We start from the raw sequence: 20342 nt of genomic DNA, 5'->3' as shown, positions 1-20342 counted from the left end.
AGACAGGAAAATCTTTTTCTCTCCAGAAAGAAAGATAAATATATTAATATACAGAAAAACAGCAAAGAGATGTAGCATCAAAAGTTCCTTCTAAACAAAATATACGTGTGTTCCTTGTAATGAAAATATACAAATGTTCCTCCTAAGCAAAATATACAAAGGTTCCCAGAAACAAGTCTGGGAAAAGTTCCCAGCGGAGAATTTATTATATAGATTTCCAACCATGACAGGAGATTTAGTTCAAGCCACCAATTTGGTGCCAGAGATTCGGTAGTGCCTACTTCCCCATTTGTCCTTTTCATCTAGAAAATCAAAATTTAGGCAAAAATGCACCCAAGGTGGATTCCTAGGAATGTCATCAATTTCTTCCCCGTAATTATTTGTAGCCACTCCTAGCAGTGCATTTCTTTTCCTCGTCAATACCTCAACAGAGGAATGACCATCAAAAAATTTCATCTATCATAAGTGAAGATGACAATCAGAAATGACAAATCACAGAAATAAGATGGATCATATAATCTTTACAAACACAAGTCAAATAATCAATACAAGTTCTTACCCCATCTTCCGCATACAGAAAAGCATGAATTCTAGCAGTCGAGTCCTCCAGCGTGAACCTAATTCTGCCAACCATCCCGACAGGAAAGCGAAAGTCCTTAGCCTGACAAGGAAAAGCTGCTACGACTCGAACTATGCACCTGAAACTGCCTGTACCCTGCAAGATTTGGTATACATAAAGCAGTAAGATGGTGTGCTGTTACAGTTGATACATAGAGACTGCAAATTGATGATATAAATTTATAAAGTTTAAAATTGAAGAATTTGGAAGATGATCAAATGATCATTTATATTTGTATAAGAGTCTATCTATAGCAAAATTATAGCAATAGTAATTATGGAATAACATATACATAAGAATATCAACAGATAAAAAGCGCTCAGAGTCACTGCAGTTAGCGAAGCATGAATCTATATTAGAAATATAAAAAGGGGGAAAGGAAGAAAAATGCTATAAGATTTAAACCAAAAAATGAAGCATATAAAAACAATCTAGGCATCTGAATACGAAAGTACATTAATATGGGGAAAATTCTGCAAAAAATATGGGCTACATGAAATAGATAGGATACCTCTGAACTTGTGAGGACATCCATTAAGGTATGAAATGGTGCATGGTCATCATCAACCTCTGAGGCAGGAAATGAACATTCATAAAAGATCATCATAAGAGAAGTATGAAATATAGAGCTGATAATTTCCAAGAGTTGAGACAGAGAACTAAGTAAATGAGAAATCCAAAAAACTCATTTATCACTAAGAAACCAACAATGTGGTACCTGTGATATGGGAAGACCGAGGAGAGCTCGGTAATGGCATCCGCCTCAAACTTATTGGACTCTGCAATAATCGCTCGTCATATAACCTGACCCATATAAATAAGCAAGGGAATTTTGCATCAGATTTTTACCAATTTATGCAACATAATGATGCAATACATAATAATATAAATGATAAACGTGTGCTAAAACTAAAAGTAACCTTTGTCGCTCTAGTATGAGACGTTCCTCATTTGACGTATATCGAAGCCTTGTAAAGGCTGTCAACACACAACGCCATAATCCTGCATGCACTTCACATTGCAAATTTACAAGTTTCACCCACTTACCAACTTTTAGTGGGTGAAGGTTGTCTTTCTCAATTTCATGGGATGCCACTCTTAAGACAGTCCCAACAGCAGGAAAACTACATAAGGCATCTCTTGACAAAGGCAAGGATTCCAACTGTAGAGGAAGTGGATGATCCATTTCTTCTTCTAGCCTGCGGTTTAAAGTTACCCACATTCAATATTTCACTAAAGAGGAAATGAGAAATCTAATAACCATACAGGTAAACTAAAGTAGCTTTCACATTTAATGTATGCTTCCAATAAACTAAACACATGCACATGGGCACAGGCTATCAATGGAGACAACTTCAATGGTTTTACTGTCAGCTAAGGTTTTAAATCCAATACCTGAACCACCCACATTCTTGACAAGAATAGTGTAGGTCATTAACTAATACAGCCAAAACCCAACCCCCCCCCCCCCCGGCAGCCCTCCCCAAAATAATGAATAAATAAATAAGAAATAATGCAACACATTGCTTGCCAACTCTCAAGCTGTAAGTACACTGCAATAAATGGGAAGGAGGAGAAATAGCAAGCACTGCATGTTTTAAGAATGACACTTTTGATTTTGGGATAAAAAGCAAGTACAAAGTGCCCCAGAATTTAATTATTAATCAAGGAAAACTATCAACTCACTTTTGAGGAATACTAGCTGGTGGAGCATCAGTTCCATCCCAAACAAAGGCCATCCACTCACTTCCAACCTCATGGACATGAACTATCTTAAGGTAGAAAACAAGGACAAGGACAAGAACTGTATGTACTCAGTACACGAGATAATTAAAATAAAAAAAGATTAGAAACTTAACCCAGTTAGATCTTTAACCACATTTGAGTAAAATTACAATAATCCACATATTCTGCTATATTTTCTTAACTATATAAATGTTGTATTCATACTAACTAGAGCACAAATTTAACAAAACTGGCAACTTACTTGGCAAAACAAATTAAAACCTTCTCCAGGCCTGATTTCTTTGACCAACGAGAAATTATTTGAGCCTACAAAGCACATATATTTCTTTAAATTAGTATAGACAGAGCACCTCTATCACAAACCATATTAAAGATATCTGGAAAGCACACAGTAAAGAATCACATCACACACTATGCCAAAAATGCACATGCCAACACTCAACAACTTAAGAGAAAGTAAGAACAAGGAATTCCAATATTCTGGAATATCTTTACAAACTTGTATCATGTACGTCATGTGAAACTCTCATCAACTACTTTTTTTATAACCCTAATCCATGCAGCAATGATCACATCCACATTCTTTCATAAGTAACCATGGTCCATAACATTTTAATATTTTTTTAAAATCATTAAATCCATAAATATTAGTAACTGAATGGACCATTTTAGTTTGAAACAAAATCTTTTAAGAATACCTTCATTAAGCTGAAAATTACGCAACCATTTTCTCAAGTCTACTACAAAATTCTTGTCTAGATCTCTCTCGCGAAACCCTTCGTAAATTTGATAAGGAATAAGGTTTCTACCATCCCTTCCCTCGTATAAGGCATATGTAGAGAACTTCTTGTTGAAAACAGCACATGGTTCACCGTCAAACAATTTCATCTGCACAAAAGTATGCCCCAAGTCAAATTCTCATGCTTCATAATGTAATGCCTACCGAGGTCAGCAGAGCCCTTGATCTATACAGAAATTTGCATGATTTTAACAAAATGGTGTACAAATGCTAACACCTAACATTATGATAACTAACGGAGAAGACGGTCAGAAAAATAAAAAAAGGAAGGAGGTGGAAAGAAAAGAGGGTTGATTCAATCATCTCAATATTTTCGGAAAGCATTTATACGAAAATATCACACCAGTTTGAGATTAACATATAACTTCTAATTCTCTGAATATCCTTTAAATGATCTCATCATGCAATAATTAACGTAATGTTAAAGCTTAGGAATTTAAAAGGAAATGAAGCTTTATTTTCTTTTCTTCTTTCCATTGCTATGTAATAAGAAAAATGAACATAGATTCAACTATTTGATTGACCAATCAGCAACTACACATGTACAATTGAAGAAACCTAGAAAAAGACCGAAACTAAATGGCTTTAAACTCGGAGATACCATGGCTTGGTTAATTTGAAATATGTCTCCAGCCGACAAAATACAGGGAAGCTTATCCATAGTTTTAGTAAAAACGTGAACCAGTAATCCAGGACTCTGATGCGTCTCATCTATTATTCGCAGCGGAATATAATAATCTGCAAAATTACAATTTGCATCCATAAGCACAACAAAATTATAAAAAAAAATATAAAAAAAACAGAAAAAGTGTATAAATGTTAAAAATAACAAAGAGAAATTAAAGAAAACAACAAGTGGCTCAGCAAATAACACCTTTATGACAACAGTTTCATCAATCTACTACCGACCAAGCGGAGCAGCCGTAAGTCCGGCCTTTGTTTCATCATCGCCACCACAAATATATATATATATTCTAGTATAAAAAGGATTAAAAAAAATAGAAAACAAAACTTTGTGGACTATCGTTTATAAGTTTCAATGAAATGCAGAAATGGAGCTTACCCCAAAAAAAAAAAAAAAAAAAAAAAAAAGAGAAAATGGAGCATCCAAGCACATTATTAGTAAAAGAAGAAAGTGTACCAGTGCCTTTGGTGTCCCTAGGGAAACCGCACTCGAGGACAACGCCGATGACGTTCACTTTGTCACCCAGAGAAGATCTGGCTTCCCTTACCTTCGTGAAGTTATACAAGTCACGCGGCATCTCTCTGCGTTAGTGCTCTACAGCTTCTTCTAGGGTTTTTTTTTTCATATGGAGGGAACAAGGTTCAACATGCCCATTTTAAAGTGCGCTTTATACTACCCAGTAGCCACTAGGGTACCAAATTACGATATCTACCCTCATATAGTTTTTTTTTTTTTTTTGCCTACCATTTGCAACTGGCCCAGAAAAGGCTCACCGTTTTGCAACTGGCCCAAAAAAGGTCCACCAATTGCACAAAGGTAGTCAGCCTTTTGATTTTTCATTTTGGATTATGTTTTTTAGTAGAAGCATTAACAAGGATAAGCAGGATTGATTTGAGATTTTGACTAGGGGTCAATATATAAAAAATAATAAGAAGTAATTAAGTCCATCTTGCCCATGGATTGTCTCACAATATCACAAGGGTCACAGCTTGTTCAAGGTGAAAGGACAGTTTTATATGTTGCAATGAAGTTCCCCGCCATTAATCTCCTTCTCCAAGAGTATGGTTTGGAGTCTTTGCCAATGGCGGAAAAAGAACCAGAAATATCTCATTTTGTAATCTATAAGTTATTAGAGCAAAAGACCTATGAACACTTCAATTCTAAATGATAGTTTAAAACCTTGAATAGAACACCCTTCCATAGATACTATAAATTCATTGGTTACACATGATTCCTGTTAAATGTCCTATGCAGAGTTTATAGCTAAAATGTGCAAGATGATGAAGGCCAAAATAAAGTTTGTAGAAGCCTTGAGTATAAGACAATGAACAAAACTGCAGACATCCCATGATTTCGTCCAAGAAGTGCTCTCCTTACAGTCACGAGCCTCATGAATTATGAGTGCACAAGGTTCATTGTGAGTAATCAAGTCTGCCACCACCAACCTCAGAAAATATCCAATGAGAAACAATGTCTTTGAACCTATTAAGAATATGCTAGCGAGGACTGCTCCATATCTGATCCTCATACTCTGTAGTTGTTTCTTTAGGGCGTTTGCAGTTGCACTTCAGGCAGGCTGTGTTTCTACCATAGTTCATGAAATTGCATCTACAGTATGCAATCCATTTTATAATCAGTTAACCTTATTATTAAATCTTACCCCCCCCCCCCCCCCCGGCAAAACACACACCCACACAAACAAAGGGGAAGAAAGACTTACGAGGGACAGTCCCACTCTCCAGGATGTTTCTTGGGCCGTGTGTCTTGACAACGCAAACACTTCCTATTGTTTGCAAAATTCATGAACCCACACCTGAAAAACAGAAGTTAAGTGATCAAAATAGAATTAATATTACAGATGAAAACTGACTTAATGGTCAAAATATTGTATGTTAGATCTATTTATAAGATTTTGATAGCAGGGCTGGGGCAGTATCTAAAAGGATGAGTGTTTGGTGGTGTTGGTTCTCCTCCTAAAGCAGTACCCTTGTTCATTTGGTCAGCAACTCTAGGGTAGGTTCTAACAATAGTCAAACTTTTAAAGAAGAACAGTTATTGTTGATCGTTGTATGAGCAAGCTTATGGTAAGAAGCTGGGACTGTATGTGCTAGGACAAAAAGAAGACTTACTTTGAGCAGTTCCAGTCTCCTTTTTTCATTTCAACAACATCTACACTGACTTTGTTTGGCCCTTCAGCTTTGCACTTTAGGCAGCGTACATTTCTAGAGAAGTTCATGAAATTGCATCTGTAACAAAACGCAGACCAGTAAAATATGTGAAACTTGGAATACATGAATCTGGTTGTAGCCTAGACTAAAATAATAATTTTGTAACTCCAAACCATCATATAAGCAAACAGCATTTTCCAAATCTGTCCATGTGTCACCAATTGATCAAACAGTTACTTTGTGCTACATTATTTCTCCATCTCATGCAATCCAAACGTCTGACCCAAAATATCTATGAGAATTGACATAAGGAAGTCACTCAGACACACATGAATGACTTTGCTCCAGTATCTTAAGGAAGATGGCACAACAACTTCGTCCATGTTGAAGTGTGAAATTCGCGTTGACAGAATCAGATTTGAGCTAATAAAAAAATTCAATGAAGATTTTGATGAAAACCTTATACACTTTACATGTACCATGAAGAAATCCAACAACTTTAGACATTTCAATGGTTCAAACTTTTTCTTGCTAATTCCATCATTCAAAGCAGAGGCAAAAACTAAATCTATTGATAATTGGATAAACTTAGAAACAGTACGTAATATTACAAGCAGAAAGAAATATCATTACATGATTATTTGTACTAAGAGAATGGTTGAAACATAAGCTCAGCAATTTTCTATAAAGAACCAATTACAAGGCAGCACTCATGCAAAAGAAGTGACTTACTCAGGGCAGTTCCAGTCTCCTTTTTTCATTTCAACATCACCCACATCAGTTTTTTTCGGGCCATCTTCTTTGCATTGTAGGCATCTTAAATTTTTAGAGAAGTTCATAAAATTGCATCTGCAACGAGATAGAAAGGACACCAGTTCATAAACTAGTGAAACCAAGCAGTTTCAATTGCAAGGAATGCGTCACTACAAATGCAATGCGAGGTAAGGAAATGCAATGTTGGATTCGGACATCTCAAATCAAAGGGGCAGATAATAAAGCAGTGCAGATATCAAATTAAAAAACTCAAAATTAAAGATTTGCGTCAACCATGAAATGTCCACAGTAACTTGGTGTAACTTACTTGGGACACATCCAATCTCCTCTCTTCATTTCAACAGTAGCTGATAGTCCATCATCTATGAAACTTGCAGATACTTTTTTCCGCTCAAGAGCTTTAGCAGCAGGCTTTGGAAGTGATGGGTCAACAGATGTTTCACTGAGTTGAAGCAACTCAGAAAGCAGTTTCCTTGCAGATGTTTCTAGAAGCTCTCTACCAGGAGGTTTCTCTCCGCCGGAAATAACAAGTGGATCTAGTGCATAAAACAATAATATTCGCACTATATCCACCGTACGGGCAGCTGCTTCAGATTCCTTAAGAACCACATAAGCTCTATCACAAGAACCTCGCAGATTGCAAGCACCACAAACCTGTACATGGAAGCACTATCTAGATCACACTCTACAATTCTCAAATGAAACTAACACTCAAACATGTGAAAAGAAAACTAGATAATAAAACATCATAGAATACATATATTCTATCATCATGTTCTAAAAAAGTTTTTATGTGTATGTGTGCACTTTCATCGACAAATATGATGCATAAATTATGATAATGAGGGAGATTACATACATCCCCTTCATCCAGTCTCAAAAAGAATCTCAATCTTTTTGCTGAATTCACAGCTTTTCTGAAAAGATTGGGGCATCCACCCTCCACAATTGTTTGAATATCCTCTGTAGACAATGATCTGCATAAAGATCAAAAAGACGAAAGTTAGGTGCAAACATGCAAGAAATGATGAACCCATTCAGATGCTTATGCAAATGGTATGATCAATGTCCTGTAAGAAATAGGTAGAATTCATAAAAACTATTAGTTTCTTTTGTTACCCAAAGATAAATAAGTTCATGATTGGAGATAATCCTACATTCCAGTTATTGGCTGCCAAAGAACCCAAAATGAAAAGAGTTCCTCATTGTTTCCTATCATTTTAACAGGTCCAAGTAGTCATGTTCTGCTATAATGACAATAAAAACTTGTGCTTTTTTGGGAACTCTATGTTTGAAAAGCTGCTAGTTTAATCCAAACCTCTCAAGCTATAATTTACATTTCCTTGCCAATTAGTACAAAAACTCATCTTTCCCGAAATTGCAGGTAAGGAAAACAAAGCCTTGAATGAAATCCCAGAAGTATTTTAATAAGTGTTATCAATTAATAATTTCAATTCCCAAAATGAAATGAAACTTCAAGTAAGCTAAATAGCAGCAATCACTCAATAAAACTTCAACGAACACTTTCTTTTACAACATTTTCTCGGAAACCAAACAGAGCAATATAACAAAATAAAAAAGAACCTTACTTGAAAACATCATAGCGGTCACGAGCAAAGCTGAGACAGGCATCCTTCAAATAATTCATGTCCGTGTAAACACCGTCACTTTTGCTCTCCTCCGAAGACGCCTTGGGTTCGATAAAGTAACCCTTGGTCTTCAAGCCGTCGATGAAAGCCACCCACTCGGGCCAGGGGTGGTGCAGCGGCGGCGCTTCTGTGCTGTTAGAAGCGGTGACGGCATCAATAGTATCGATTGCGGCGGAAGAGGAGCAGTGCCTGGGGAAGCGTAGAGATTGTGAGGCGGCGAAGGGTTTGAGAGAGAGAAGCGAAGGGGTCGGAGAGAGAGTTCTAATTGGAGTGTGGAACAGTGCGGTTCCAAAGCGTATCAACTTTGAAGCAGCTGACATTTTTTGTTTTGGTTTGGATTTTGTTGTTTGTGAATCAATGGAGTTCAGAGTGTTGGTGTGTGGGAATGGGCATGGAAGAAGATGGTGGTAAATGGTAAGGTTTAAGAAAACTTGAGGGGAAGAGGAGAAGAGGGTTTTAGTCAAATGGGGAACGGCGATGCCTGGGTTTTAGACACATGAAAATTGAGGAGATAGGGGATTTAATTGTGAAATGTATATAACTTGAGGGTGCAATAAGGAATTGTAAATTAAAAAGAAACTTTAATATATTATAGGCTTATTATGATTTTTGCCCCCTGAACTATGATCCCATTCCTAATGTGCCCCCTGACTTATTAATTTTATCAATTTACCCCCTAACAGTTACAACGTTAGTCTAATGTACCCCTTCGTCCAATTTCCGTCTCAACTTCCGTTAGCTTTGCTGATGTGGCCGCCTACGTGGCAGAGTAGACCTACCTGGATCACTCAGCACTCCAATTTTGCTACATAAACATAAAAGTGGGACCCACCCCTTTAATTTAATACAAAACTTAAAATTTAAAACAAAAAAAAAATTTTAAACTCTAATATTTAGAAAAAAAAAATAATAATAAAACAAAATAAAAAACCAAACCCACCATCCCAACCTGTGCCCAGAAACTCACCCCGATCAGAAACTCACCCACACCACCCTCTCCTCCCGATCAGCCACCTGCACCAGCCCCACCACCATTCCCAGCCAATGACCCCCCTCTTTCCCCTCTCTCTCTCTCTCTCTCCCTCTATTTTCCCCTCTCTAGATCTGCAAATTCAGCTTTGTCTTCTTTGTTTGGGAAGGGCGGCGAGGACGGATGTCTGGGCTTTGGTGGGTGGCCGTCGGAGGGGTGACGGTGAAGTTGTGGTGGTGGACAAGAGAGTTGGTGGGTGGGTGCGACGGGGTTGGGTGGGAGGGGGGGTGTGATGGGGCTGGGAGGTTGGGTTTGGGGGGAGGTGCGACGGGGCCGAGAGGGGCTAGGTTGGGGTGGTGGGGGGGGGGGGGAGGGAATTGCAGAAGAAAAAGAAGAAATAAGGAAGAAGGAGAAGAAGAAGAAAAGGTGGGGTTCGTGGGTAGGGGGGAGGGTTTTATTTTATTTTTTATTTCATTTGTTTATGGCTGGAGAACTGGAGTCCAAATCATCCCAGTGGAAAAGGTGGGTTCCACTTTTGGGTCTATGTGGCAAAATGAAGGGTGCTGATTGGTTTAGAGAGGTCGAAATGACCAATATGCCCTGCCAGGTCAGCAAAGCTAACGGAAATTATGACGGAATTGAGTCGAAGGGGCACATTAGAATAACGTTGAAACTGTTAGGTGGTAAATTGATAGAATTAAAAAGTAAGGGGGCATATTAGGAATGGAATCATAGTTCAGGGGGCAAAATTGATAATAAGCCTATATTATATCAAATGAGAATTAAATAAAGTTCTAAATTTCTAATAACCAAAAATATTAAATAAAGTTAATAATCCATAAGAGTTTGCATAATCACTTTGTGTTTAAATATTATTTAGACAGGTTGATTGCTTTTTTTTTTAGTAAATTTCATTTTAGTACCTCAATTATGCACTGATGTTCAATTTAGTACCCCAACTTTAAAAATTTGACAAAAAGTACCTCAACTTTCATTTTGTGTCAAAATAGTAGCTATGTTAGTTTTTATGTCAAATAAACCGTTATCTGTTGACGTGGCAGGGGTATTTTCGTCTTTTTCCCCACATTTAAAATATAATAATATTTTTAAAATTTTTGAATAAAAAAAATGAGTAAACTTCATTTTAGTATCTTAATTATGCACTGATTTTCAATTTAGTACCCCAACTTTAAAAATTTGACAAAAAGTAAAATTTTTTGAATAAAAAAATTTCTTAAAAAAATTAAACTTTAAAAATTTTAAATTTTTTTTAGGGCCCTCCCCTCCCCAGCCCGCCCCCCTCCATGCCCAATTTTCATTTTGTGTCAAAATAGTACCTCTGTTAGTTTTTCTGTCAAATAAACCGTTATCTGCTGACGTGGTAGGGGTATTTTCGTCTTTTTTCCACATTTAAAATATAATAATATTTTTAAATTTTTTAAATAAAAAAATTCTTAAAAAAATTTTAAATTTTTTTTGGGGAGATAGGCAGGGAGGGTCGGGGGGGCTGAGTTGGGTAAGGAGGGGTGAGAGGCGATGGGACTGGGGTGGTCGGGTAGGGAGAGGGGGAAGGATGGCTGGGGGATGGCTGGGTGGGGGCGGGAAGGGAAGGTGATGGGGCTGGGTGGGGGCAGGGAAGGGCTGGGGCTGGGGCTGGGGGGGAGGGGTGTGCGACGGGGGTTTGGGGCTGGGGGGAGGGGATGCGACCGGGGCTGGGGGTGCGACGGCGCTGGGGCTGGGGGGAGGGGGTGCGACGGGACTGGTGGGGGGGAGAGGTGGGTCGGGCAGAGAGAGGGAGAGGGGGAGGGGGTGGGCTGGGGAATGGGGAGGGCAAGGGGCGGGTCGGGCAGAGAGGGGGGGCGGGCTGGGGAGGGGAGGGGAGGGCCCCAAAAAAATTTTAAAATTTTAAAGAATTTTTTTTTATTCAAAAAATTTTACTTTTTGTCAAATTTTTAAAGTTTGGGTATTAACTTGAAAATCAATGCATAATTGAGGTACTAAAATGAAGTTTACTCTTTTTTTTTATTCAATAAATTTTAAAAATATTATCATATTTTAAATGTGGAAAAAAAGACGAAAATACCCCTGCCACGTCAACAGATAACGGTTTATTTGACAGAAAAACTAACGTATGTACTATTTTGACACAAAATGAAAGTTGAGGTACTTTTTGTCAAATTTTTAAAGTTGGGGTACTAAATTAAAAATCAGTGCATAATTGAGGTACTAAAATGAAATTTACTTTTTTTTTTTTTTTGTTGGCCAACTAAGAATTAGTAATTAGAGGTTGAATTCAACAGTACAAAGTAATATTTAGATTTCATATCTGAAAATTTAATATTTAAGATTATTTATACAAAAATGATTTTTAAATCTTTTATATGGTTTGTACCATAAAACATAAGACTCAAGTATACTAGGTTAAGTATCGAAAACAATTCATGCACTCCCCAGGTTCGTCTCATTGTGGACTTATACAAAGATATTCATGATTAATATATTTGGTTCAATTTTGTTTTTCGTAGCATACATTCTCATTTGTGTCGCAATTGGACTTAATAAGTTACATGCCTAGTGTATAGAAAATTATATTTGGTCCTCCAAACTGACTTTACTCATTACGTTACATTTTACCTTGTTAATATTATCAAATTAAGTGTCTTCGAAAGCACAATAAGTATTCAAACTCTTCAAATACTTATGTTTTGCATAGTAACATATTCAAAAACTTGTATTGGGGAGTAATGAAAAGTGTCATAATTCTTACCTAAGAAATGAGTCATTAAGGCATTTTATCAAACAAATTTTGTCACATCCCTTAAAGAGAAAACCAAGAAATTTGAGAATGATAGTTGTTCGTATGATTAATCGTCTGGGCATAACGACAAGTCACACAAGGCCTAACACCATGCGGTTTGGGCCTAGACCCAAAAGACTAAGCCCTTCCTGGGCTCCTAGCCCATGATCTACTAGGCTCCGGCCCCATAGGCTCCTGCCTCCTAAGCTCCGGCCCCATAGGCTCCGGCCTCCTAAGCTCCAGCCTCCTAGGCCCCGACCCGTGTCAACTCACTCGGATCCTCGAGACCGGTGACACGTGGCGCTCCTGCAGTGCAAGTCATCACAAGGGACACGTGTCATCACCGGATTGGTTGGCACTCTCCCAAAGGTACTATAAAAGAGGTACCTTCTTGTCACAAAAGGACAACTGAAATCATTATTATACTATTCACTCACTCTGCTCTCAGATCTCTCTGAACATTGACTTGAGCGTCGGAGGAGCTTTGGCCGGCACCACACCGGTGTCCTTCCCGCTCACTTTTGTGTGCTTGCGCAGGGTGCTTTGGATATCATTCTCTCTCATTACTCACCAGTCGGACCCAGCTACTCGTTCCTGCCCCATTTCGACGTGTCATCCACTCAGTGGTGGGTCAACGGGCCTACGTGGTTCGACTCGACGTTGACTGCTCTACCATTTTTGAGCATCAACAGTTTGGCGCCGTCTGTGGGAAAGTTACAACTTTTCCCCATTGAATTCTCTACCCTCAGTTGAGGTGCAAAAACCTTTCGAGCTTCCTAGTTTCCGAGCTTCCGAGCTTCCAAGCTTCCGAGCTTCCTAGCTTCCGAGCTTCCGACCCTCACAATGTCTGACGGAGGCCCTATCCTCGAACAAGTCGACAATACCCCGCTGGTTGACAAGCGAGGCAAGAAGACTGCCGAATCTGATCGGGAGGAGTACATCCAGCGATTGGAGGCTCAGCTCCAACGAACCCAGAAACAGCTCGACCTCCAAAAAGGTGCAACACAGCTGTATGAGCGACTTCTCCGCGACAGGGAAGAACACACCACTCCCCGGAGTGGTGAAAGGAGGAACCCCCATGACAGGGACGAACACACCACTCTCCGGAGTGGTGAGAGGAGGGACCCCCCCTGAAGGGACCAAAATGTTCCGCGCCAATTGGATGCAGGGCAAGGTAGCCATCCACCCCCAGGTTTCCAAAAGAGACTTGTCCACCCGGTCAGCCGGGCCCGATCTGGCGAGCATCCTACCCGCTCTAAAGAGTTCCACATTTATCGGGACTGTCGTCATCTGCTCGACGACAACCGCTCTCGGCGAGAAGAGCAGCGGACGAACCGGGGTGAATCCAACCCACGTTCCCAAGACTTGGAGGAAGAGCAGGCTCCTCGTCCCAAGCGACGACGGGGAGAAGAGCAGGTTTTCTCGGCTGGGCGCCGCGCAGAAGATGATACTTTCACAAGTGAGCAAGTCGCTGACTCCGGTAACAGCGGATCCCTTCCACCAGACCAACTCCAACAACTCCTCATGGACATCAGCGAACGCCTGAGGAGAGTGGAGGGGGGAAGTCGTGGTGGGCACCCATCTTTGGAAATAAGGGAGCTACCTGGACCTTTCACAGCTCGCATCCTGTCTACTCCCCCGGTTGGCGACGTCCGACCTCCCAAGATAACTCCGTACACAGGGAAGGAAGACCCATATGACCACCTTATGAGTTTCAGGTCAGCCCTGGAGTCCAAAGGTGCTGATGACGTTACCAAGTGTCGAATCTTCCCTTCTACCCTCTCTGGCAGTGCAAGGAACTGGTTCTACCAACTTCCTCCAGGCTCAGTTGATTGTTTCAGCGAGCTCCGAGAGCTCTTCCTGGGCCAGTATATCATCCAAACCGATAGAATTTACACCACGGATGACCTGACGCGGGTCCGCCAGGGCAGCAGGGAATCCCTCCGGGAATACATCACTCGATTTCAGCTATAACGATCTCGGTGTCGCGATTGTGATGAGAAGGTAGCCTTCGCTGCTTTCAAGGGTGGTCTCCTAGAGGGGGACTTCCTGTTTGAAATCAACCGCCGCAATCCGCACACCTACAAGGAACTCATGCACGAGGCCATTGCCTATGCCACGGCTGAATTCAAAACATATGGGAAGAAGCCGCCTACCATGGATCGCCCAAGTACCGACCAGGCCATCATAGTGCCACCCCAGCCCAAGCCCTACTCGGGTAACCAGCATGGGGGGTCCGGGAAAAAGTTCAAGAAGTTCACCAAGAAACAATTTGATGATGGTAAAGGTGGAGGACAACGAAGGGAGGAAACCTATCAGACATCCTATGCCTCCAGGTTCAAAGTCTATACAATTCTCACTGTTACTTATACAGAGTTGTATCCCCAGATCAAGGACATACTTCCTAAGCTCCCACCCCGCCCACCACAAACACGATACCGGGCTAACAAGAATTTCTTTTGCCTTTACCATGACGACCATGGCCATGACACCGAAGCATGCAGAGCTTTTAAGGAGGCAATAGAAACTTTGGTACAGGAAGGAAAGTTGGATGGTTTTATAGACAAGGAGGCCACCGAGAAGGCCAAGACCGACGGACAACGCCGGGGGCGGGTCAATACCATCTGTGGGGGCCCGACCCTCGCGGGCAACTCCAACAGAGCTAGGAAGGAATACGCCCGAAGTGCTCAACCATGCTCCGGCGTTATGGCTGTAGACTTCCACCGTAGCAAAAAGACTCCTAAGCTCGGGTGGTCGCCCATTTCCTTTGCTGAGGAAGAGGAACGTGATTTGATCTTCCCACACGATGACCCCTTGCATCGAAGCCACCATAGCTAATTTTGATGTGGCTCGGATCCTTGTCGACTGTGGTAGCTCCGTCAACATCCTCTTCGCTCCAGCCTTCACCGCTCTTGGAATCGACCAGGAGAGGCTTGACCGGTCGGTCGCTCCTTTGCTCAGCTTTTCGGGCGACATGGTCACCCCTCTTGGTGGGATCTACCTTCCCCTCACCCTCGGGAGGTATCCTTCGTCCGCTACCACAACTACTCAGTTTTTGGTGGTCGACTGCCCCACAGCTTACAACGTCATCTTAGGACGACCGGCCCTTAACCAATTGAGGGTTATGATCTCCACTCACTTGCTTTTGATCAAGTTCCCGACCCCATGTGGAACGGGGGTGGTCAAAGGCAATCAAGTATCAGCCAGGTCCTGCTATATGACTTCAGTCAAGAGAAAAAAAGAGGTCAAGCCCTCTATGGCTGTTTGTGTCTCCAACACCTGCCCTACCCCAGACGCCCTACAAAATCATTGAGGTCGTCCGTCCAGGCACATACAGGCTCCGCGCCACAACTGGCAAGGAACTCGGCCACTCTTGGCACACCGAGCACCTCCGCTACTTTTACAAGTAGACAAATGTTGTACCCCCCGGGGACTTTTTTCAATTTTATCTATGTTATCACTTTCAATAAATACAAGTCCTACCACGGACACGTTTTTCTTCATTTTTATTCAAAGTGTTAATTGGCTGTATAGACCCCATGGCAATCAGACATCCGACCCTGCCCATATCCGCCTCATGCATTCAAGGGAAGCCAAGTACCATGCATTCAGGGCGCGGCTATGGCAAATGCATTCAAGGGAAATTAAGTACCATGCGTTCACGGGAAAATCAATTTCATGCATCCAAGGGAAACTAAGTACCATGCATTCGATAAAATTCTGCAATACCATGTATTCAAAAGAAGGGCATCCTACCTCATAACGGGTCGGACACCCTCCAACTCATCCAAATAACAATAAGTACAAAACTTAATAATCAAAAGAGTTTGCAAGTTGGCACGGGCCACATCCGACCCGACCATACAACTCAAACCAAAATAGGGTAATGGTCCGCCCACCCCTGCCCCCGGGCCATAAGTGCAACAGATGCCTATTTGGGATCCTCTCCCATATCACGCTCTCCAACTGGGGATGCTCTGTCCTCATGCTCTACCTCCTGGGCACCTTCCTCCGGGACGTTGCCAGGCACTTCGTTGCCAGCCCCTAGCAGACCACACACGCGGTCCCAGTCAAAGTCAGGGCACATCTCCTCGAGCTCCAATTTGCAATCGCCAAAGCCCATGGCATAGCCGCTGTTGTACTCATTGTCCAACTCCTGCCTAGCCTGGTCCACCTCTTGCTTGGCTTGGCTCAGCTCCTGCCCGCTCTGCTCCAACTCCTGCCTAGCCTGGTCTGCCTCCTTCCTGGCCTGCAGCAGCTCGGCCTGCAACGCCTGGTTCTGGGCAACCAGGGTACCGACCTTCTCCTCGGCTGAGAGCGCTCTGTCCTTCCACACCACGAAGCTCGACATCTCGTCCTTCATCTTCTCCACAGTGGCCAGGACACTAACATGTGCCTGATAAGTGAAGAACAATGTCTGCCAGGTCGAATGCCACGAAAGTGTTATCACAAGCTATAAAGTTTAAACTTTAGACATCTCATCAACATATACCACTTTCCCTTACCTGGGACTGCTCGGAGAAGGCCCGCTGCAAGACGGATAGTGGCTCCACCTCATCGCCAATCACCCGGTCATCCTTCCCCTTCTTCAGGGATCCTCCAAAGTCTGTCACTGCCTGCTGTGCCAGACGATCCTCCTCTGGCATTGGATCAGACGCAGTGGCTGTGGCTGTCCTCTTGCCCTCTCTCCCGGGCTCGGCCGCATCTAACCCCGTCTTCCTTTTCCTCCCGGGAGAAGCCGCCTTCGGAACCTGGGTGTTGGTAGACCCACTATGCCTCATACCCCCGGGCATCGTTGCACCTCTACTTGCATTTCCTTGGGACGAGCCACCCCCGGCCAACAGCGCCCCCATCATCATCCTCCTCTGAGCGGGCGGGGCATGACCAACTGGTCTACTTGTTTTCTTCGTATTGGCCATTTTCACTGAAAGACAACAAAAAAAAAAAATTCAATGAGCACAAATTATTATCTCATCAACTAATACTCCAAGAGGGGAAGTACAGAAGCTCACCTGGGACTCCGAAGCCGTACTTGGCCAACTTTTCAGGAGACAAGAGGTAGGCAGCGCTCAACTTTCGAGCAGGTCGGCTAAGCACTCTTCGCACCTCTTCCGCGCTACCCTCCGACAATGGAAGTCTCTCCCACTCACCCCCTGCAAAATCAAACAACAAAAGACTACTATTAGTACAAGAATAACATCAGCTAATAATCCAAGTGTACATAGACCAATGCATCGGCTCAGCCAGGCAACCTATTATGTGGAAATTCGTCGGCACTCTATACGTGGTCATCCTATCACTCCGGCCGAATTCCCAGGCTCCACTCGCGAAAAACCATTTTTTCTTCCATTCCTTATGAGCGTCCGGGTGGCCCACCTGTATTTAGCGAGTCGTACCATCCGTGAACTGCCCGTTTGCCAACTGCGAGCAGTACATCCACCCTCGCAATTGGGGGCTCGACTTAATCTCAAACAAGTTTGAGAATTGAGCCATATTCGGGGCATCATACCCCTCATCTCGGAACAATACATACAGCCCAATTAATGTTCTCCAACTATTAGGCGTCAGCTGAGCTGGTGCAATCCCTAACTTCCTCAACATATACTGGAAATAGGGGTGGAGAGAAAGCCTAAACCCATGGTGGAAACTCTTGGCAAAACACAAAATATGCCCCTCCGGCGGGCCACTCAAGACATCACCCTCTCCCGGGAGGCTCAGATGGATATAATCGGGAATGTGGAACTTCACCCTCAATTTTTCAAGGTCCTCCTCCGTCATCCTGTTCTCACACAACCCATCCACGGACCAGTATGTCTTAGGTACAATGCGCCTACCCACATCACCACAACTGGTGGGCGTCTCTCCATCATTGCTGTCCTCACTACCAGAGCCTTTTCCCTCACTTCCCATCACCATGGACAAGATCTCCTGGACGGTCTTGAGCACTTTGCCCACCCCCATATTTCCACACCCCATCCGGGGTCGGGGCATCTTGGGCCTCATCGGCGTCCCATCACTTGTGGACGCCCGATCAGACTCTCCCTCATCTGTAGAACTGTTCTCATCTGAGGAAGCCATGAAATGTCCGACCTCAGCACACCTGCCCATCCAAGACAACACCATGGACATATCAGATCAATACCGGTTTCCCACCCCCCCTATATGTGCTCTTCTACCCCCAATTTGGGACCATTCACCCTATCACCTTTTCACATGCTCAGCCACCAATCATTTATCAAAGCCAGTATTCACAATATCAATTCAAGCAGACAAGCAATAAAGACACAAGCCTTTACCTGTATTGCGCGGCTCCAACGGCTCAGACGGGTTCCGACCCACTTATCTTGTCTCCTCCGTACCTAGCCACAAACCACAACACCCAATAAATTACAAGGTCCAAAAATGAAGGCATGTTGCCTACCCAGTGATTGGCAAGGCTCATACCCACTTGCACCTCCACCTGCCCCTACTCACATTATCCACAAAATTTACAAACAGAATTCCAAGGTCCGCCTCAGACTGGACGACCACAACTTCTCAAAGTTCTCAATTTTCAAAGACACAATCAATATATCAAAGTGGGTAGGAAAATTTTTATTTGAATTACATACCTCAAAGTGTGAGAATCAGTGCTGCCCGAGCCCACTCAGCCAACCTCCGCGCAGCCTAACTCCTCCGGCCCGTGCAGCACCCCGAGCCGCGACAGAGCCCGAGCCCGAGCCCTCTGCTCTTCCGCCCGCCCGCGCCCACCAACTGCTCCGAGCCGAGCAGCCCCCTGCACCGCGCCTTGCAGCCCCTGCAGACCCGAGCCCAACGCGAAAAACAGCCCGAGCACACCTGCACTTCCGCCCACCCGAGCCCGCGCTCGGATCCGGCCTGAGCTCAACACCCCGAGCCGCGACAGAACACCCGAGCCGAGCACCGCCCACTGCGCGATCCGAGCCTGCGCGATCCGAAGCCTCGCAGCCGCGCCGCCCACTGCGTCGACCCACGCACACAACCCGCACGCGCCGCACTCCGACCCGAGCACTGCAGAACCAAACCCGAGCCGGATCCGGCCTGTGCAGCACTCCTCCGGCCCGAGCCCAACTGACCCGAGCTCGCCCTCTCTCTTTCGGTTGCCTTCCGAGCCGCCGCCAACCTCAGCTGCAATCCGACCCGCGCACAAGCACTCCGGCCCGAGCCCTTCCTTCCGACCCGAGCTCCTCCGCCCGACCCTCTTCCCTCCGACCCGAGCACTGCGCACCAGCAGCAATCCGAGCCGAGCCCTCCCTCCTCTTCCTCTGTTTTTTCTTTTTTCCGCTCCTTGCAGTTCACGTGGAGGGCAACATCCCACCAGTACATTGAACGGGGTTCACTGGGTTTTTTGCGAAGCGTCTACTGCTCGGAATACAGGGTGATCAGCGATTCAAAAAAAAAAAAAAAAAAGCGACGTATGTAACCCCCAAGCTTTCCTACAGTACAGCTTTTCTTGCTAAGGAACTTGGGGGACTTCTAGACAGTAGCTTACGCAGGAACAAGTGTGTGGTTACTTGTCGTTCTGCTCGAACGTACTCTTTTGTGTACAAAGTTCCCAACCAAGAAGTATCTTTTGCTCGGAAACTTGGGGGACTTCTGTTCATATGATTAATCGTCTGGGCATAACGACAAGTCACACAAGGCCTAACACCATGCGGTTTGGGCCTAGACCCAAAAGACTAAGCCCTTCCTGGGCTCCTAGCCCATGATCTACTAGGCTCCGGCCCCATAGGCTCCGGCCTCCTAAGCTCCGGCCCCATAGGCTCCGGCCTCCTAAGCTCCAGCCTCCTAGGCCCCGACCCGTGTCAACTCACTCGGATCCTCGAGACCGGTGACACGTGGCGCTCCTGCAGTGCAAGTCATCACAAGGGACACGTGTCATCACCGGATTGGTTGGCACTCTTCTAAAGGTACTATAAAAGAGGTACCTTCTTGTCACAAAAGGACAACTGAAATCATTATTATACTATTCACTTACTCTGCTCTCAGATCTCTCTGAACACTGACTTGAGCGTCGGAGGAGCTTTGGCCGGCACCACACCGGTGTCCTTCCCGCTCACTTTTGTGTGCTTGCGCAGGGTGCTTTGGATATCATTCTCTCTCATTACTCACCAGTC

At 43.7% G+C, this 20342-nt stretch overlaps 2 protein-coding genes and 1 non-coding gene across 4 annotated transcripts; all 3 read right to left on the bottom strand.

Moving 5' to 3' along the window:
• Nucleotides 1–11: 11 nt before the first annotated feature.
• On the bottom strand, nucleotides 12–4468 carry LOC147275328 (protection of telomeres protein 1b-like). Of its 2 annotated transcripts, none has more exons than XM_086257588.1 (10): nucleotides 4306–4468; nucleotides 3766–3902; nucleotides 3064–3253; nucleotides 2607–2671; nucleotides 2306–2391; nucleotides 1540–1818; nucleotides 1338–1423; nucleotides 1131–1189; nucleotides 560–715; nucleotides 12–456 (listed from the first exon to the last, which is right to left on the bottom strand). In XM_086257588.1, exons 1-10 carry the CDS (start codon nucleotides 4424–4426, stop codon nucleotides 241–243), a joined length of 1395 nt encoding a protein of 464 aa, XP_086113714.1. In that variant the 5' UTR covers nucleotides 4427–4468; the 3' UTR covers nucleotides 12–240. The 2 variants fall into 2 exon arrangements, with proteins under 2 accessions (XP_086113714.1, XP_086113715.1); XM_086257589.1 differs by lacking the exon at nucleotides 4306–4468 and adding an exon at nucleotides 4039–4255.
• On the bottom strand, nucleotides 4020–4117 carry LOC147275329 (small nucleolar RNA snoR113). The gene has a single exon (XR_015119803.1). It is a non-coding gene; the product is annotated as a small nucleolar RNA snoR113 (small nucleolar RNA).
• A 388-nt stretch (nucleotides 4469–4856) lies between the features above and the next one.
• LOC147275327 (zinc finger (Ran-binding) family protein) lies at nucleotides 4857–8928 on the bottom strand. The gene is made up of 7 exons (XM_086227490.1): nucleotides 8381–8928; nucleotides 7651–7768; nucleotides 7099–7445; nucleotides 6750–6866; nucleotides 5979–6095; nucleotides 5570–5662; nucleotides 4857–5457 (listed from the first exon to the last, which is right to left on the bottom strand). The coding sequence occupies exons 1-7, from the start codon at nucleotides 8758–8760 to the stop codon at nucleotides 5346–5348; spliced, it is 1284 nt and encodes a 427-aa protein (XP_086083616.1). The 5' UTR covers nucleotides 8761–8928; the 3' UTR covers nucleotides 4857–5345.
• Between the last annotated feature and the right edge of the window lie 11414 nt (nucleotides 8929–20342).

Source organism: Dryas octopetala, chromosome 9 (assembly GCF_963921425.1).
Source record: "Dryas octopetala chromosome 9, drDryOcto1.1, whole genome shotgun sequence".
NCBI classification, from domain to species: Eukaryota; Viridiplantae; Streptophyta; class Magnoliopsida; order Rosales; family Rosaceae; genus Dryas; species Dryas octopetala.
The sequence above is the reverse complement of the archived record's forward strand: the minus strand, read 5'-3'. Positions and strand labels throughout refer to the sequence as shown.

Coding starts and splice junctions, on each gene's coding strand:
- LOC147275328 (XM_086257588.1), bottom strand. CDS start 4,426: ATGCCGCGTGACTTGTATAACTTCACGAAGGTAAGGGAAGCCAGATCT. Junction 3,254..3,765: donor TTCAAATTAACCAAGCCATG/GTATCTCCGAGT, acceptor ACTTTTGTGCAG/ATGAAATTGTTTGACGGTGA. Junction 1,819..2,305: donor CCAGCTAGTATTCCTCAAAA/GTGAGTTGATAG, acceptor TTTAAACCGCAG/GCTAGAAGAAGAAATGGATC.
- LOC147275327 (XM_086227490.1), bottom strand. CDS start 8,760: ATGTCAGCTGCTTCAAAGTTGATACGCTTTGGAACCGCACTGTTCCAC. Junction 7,769..8,380: donor GACCGCTATGATGTTTTCAA/GTAAGGTTCTTT, acceptor ATCTTTATGCAG/ATCATTGTCTACAGAGGATA. Junction 6,096..6,749: donor GGAGACTGGAACTGCCCTGA/GTAAGTCACTTC, acceptor GTTTTGTTACAG/ATGCAATTTCATGAACTTCT.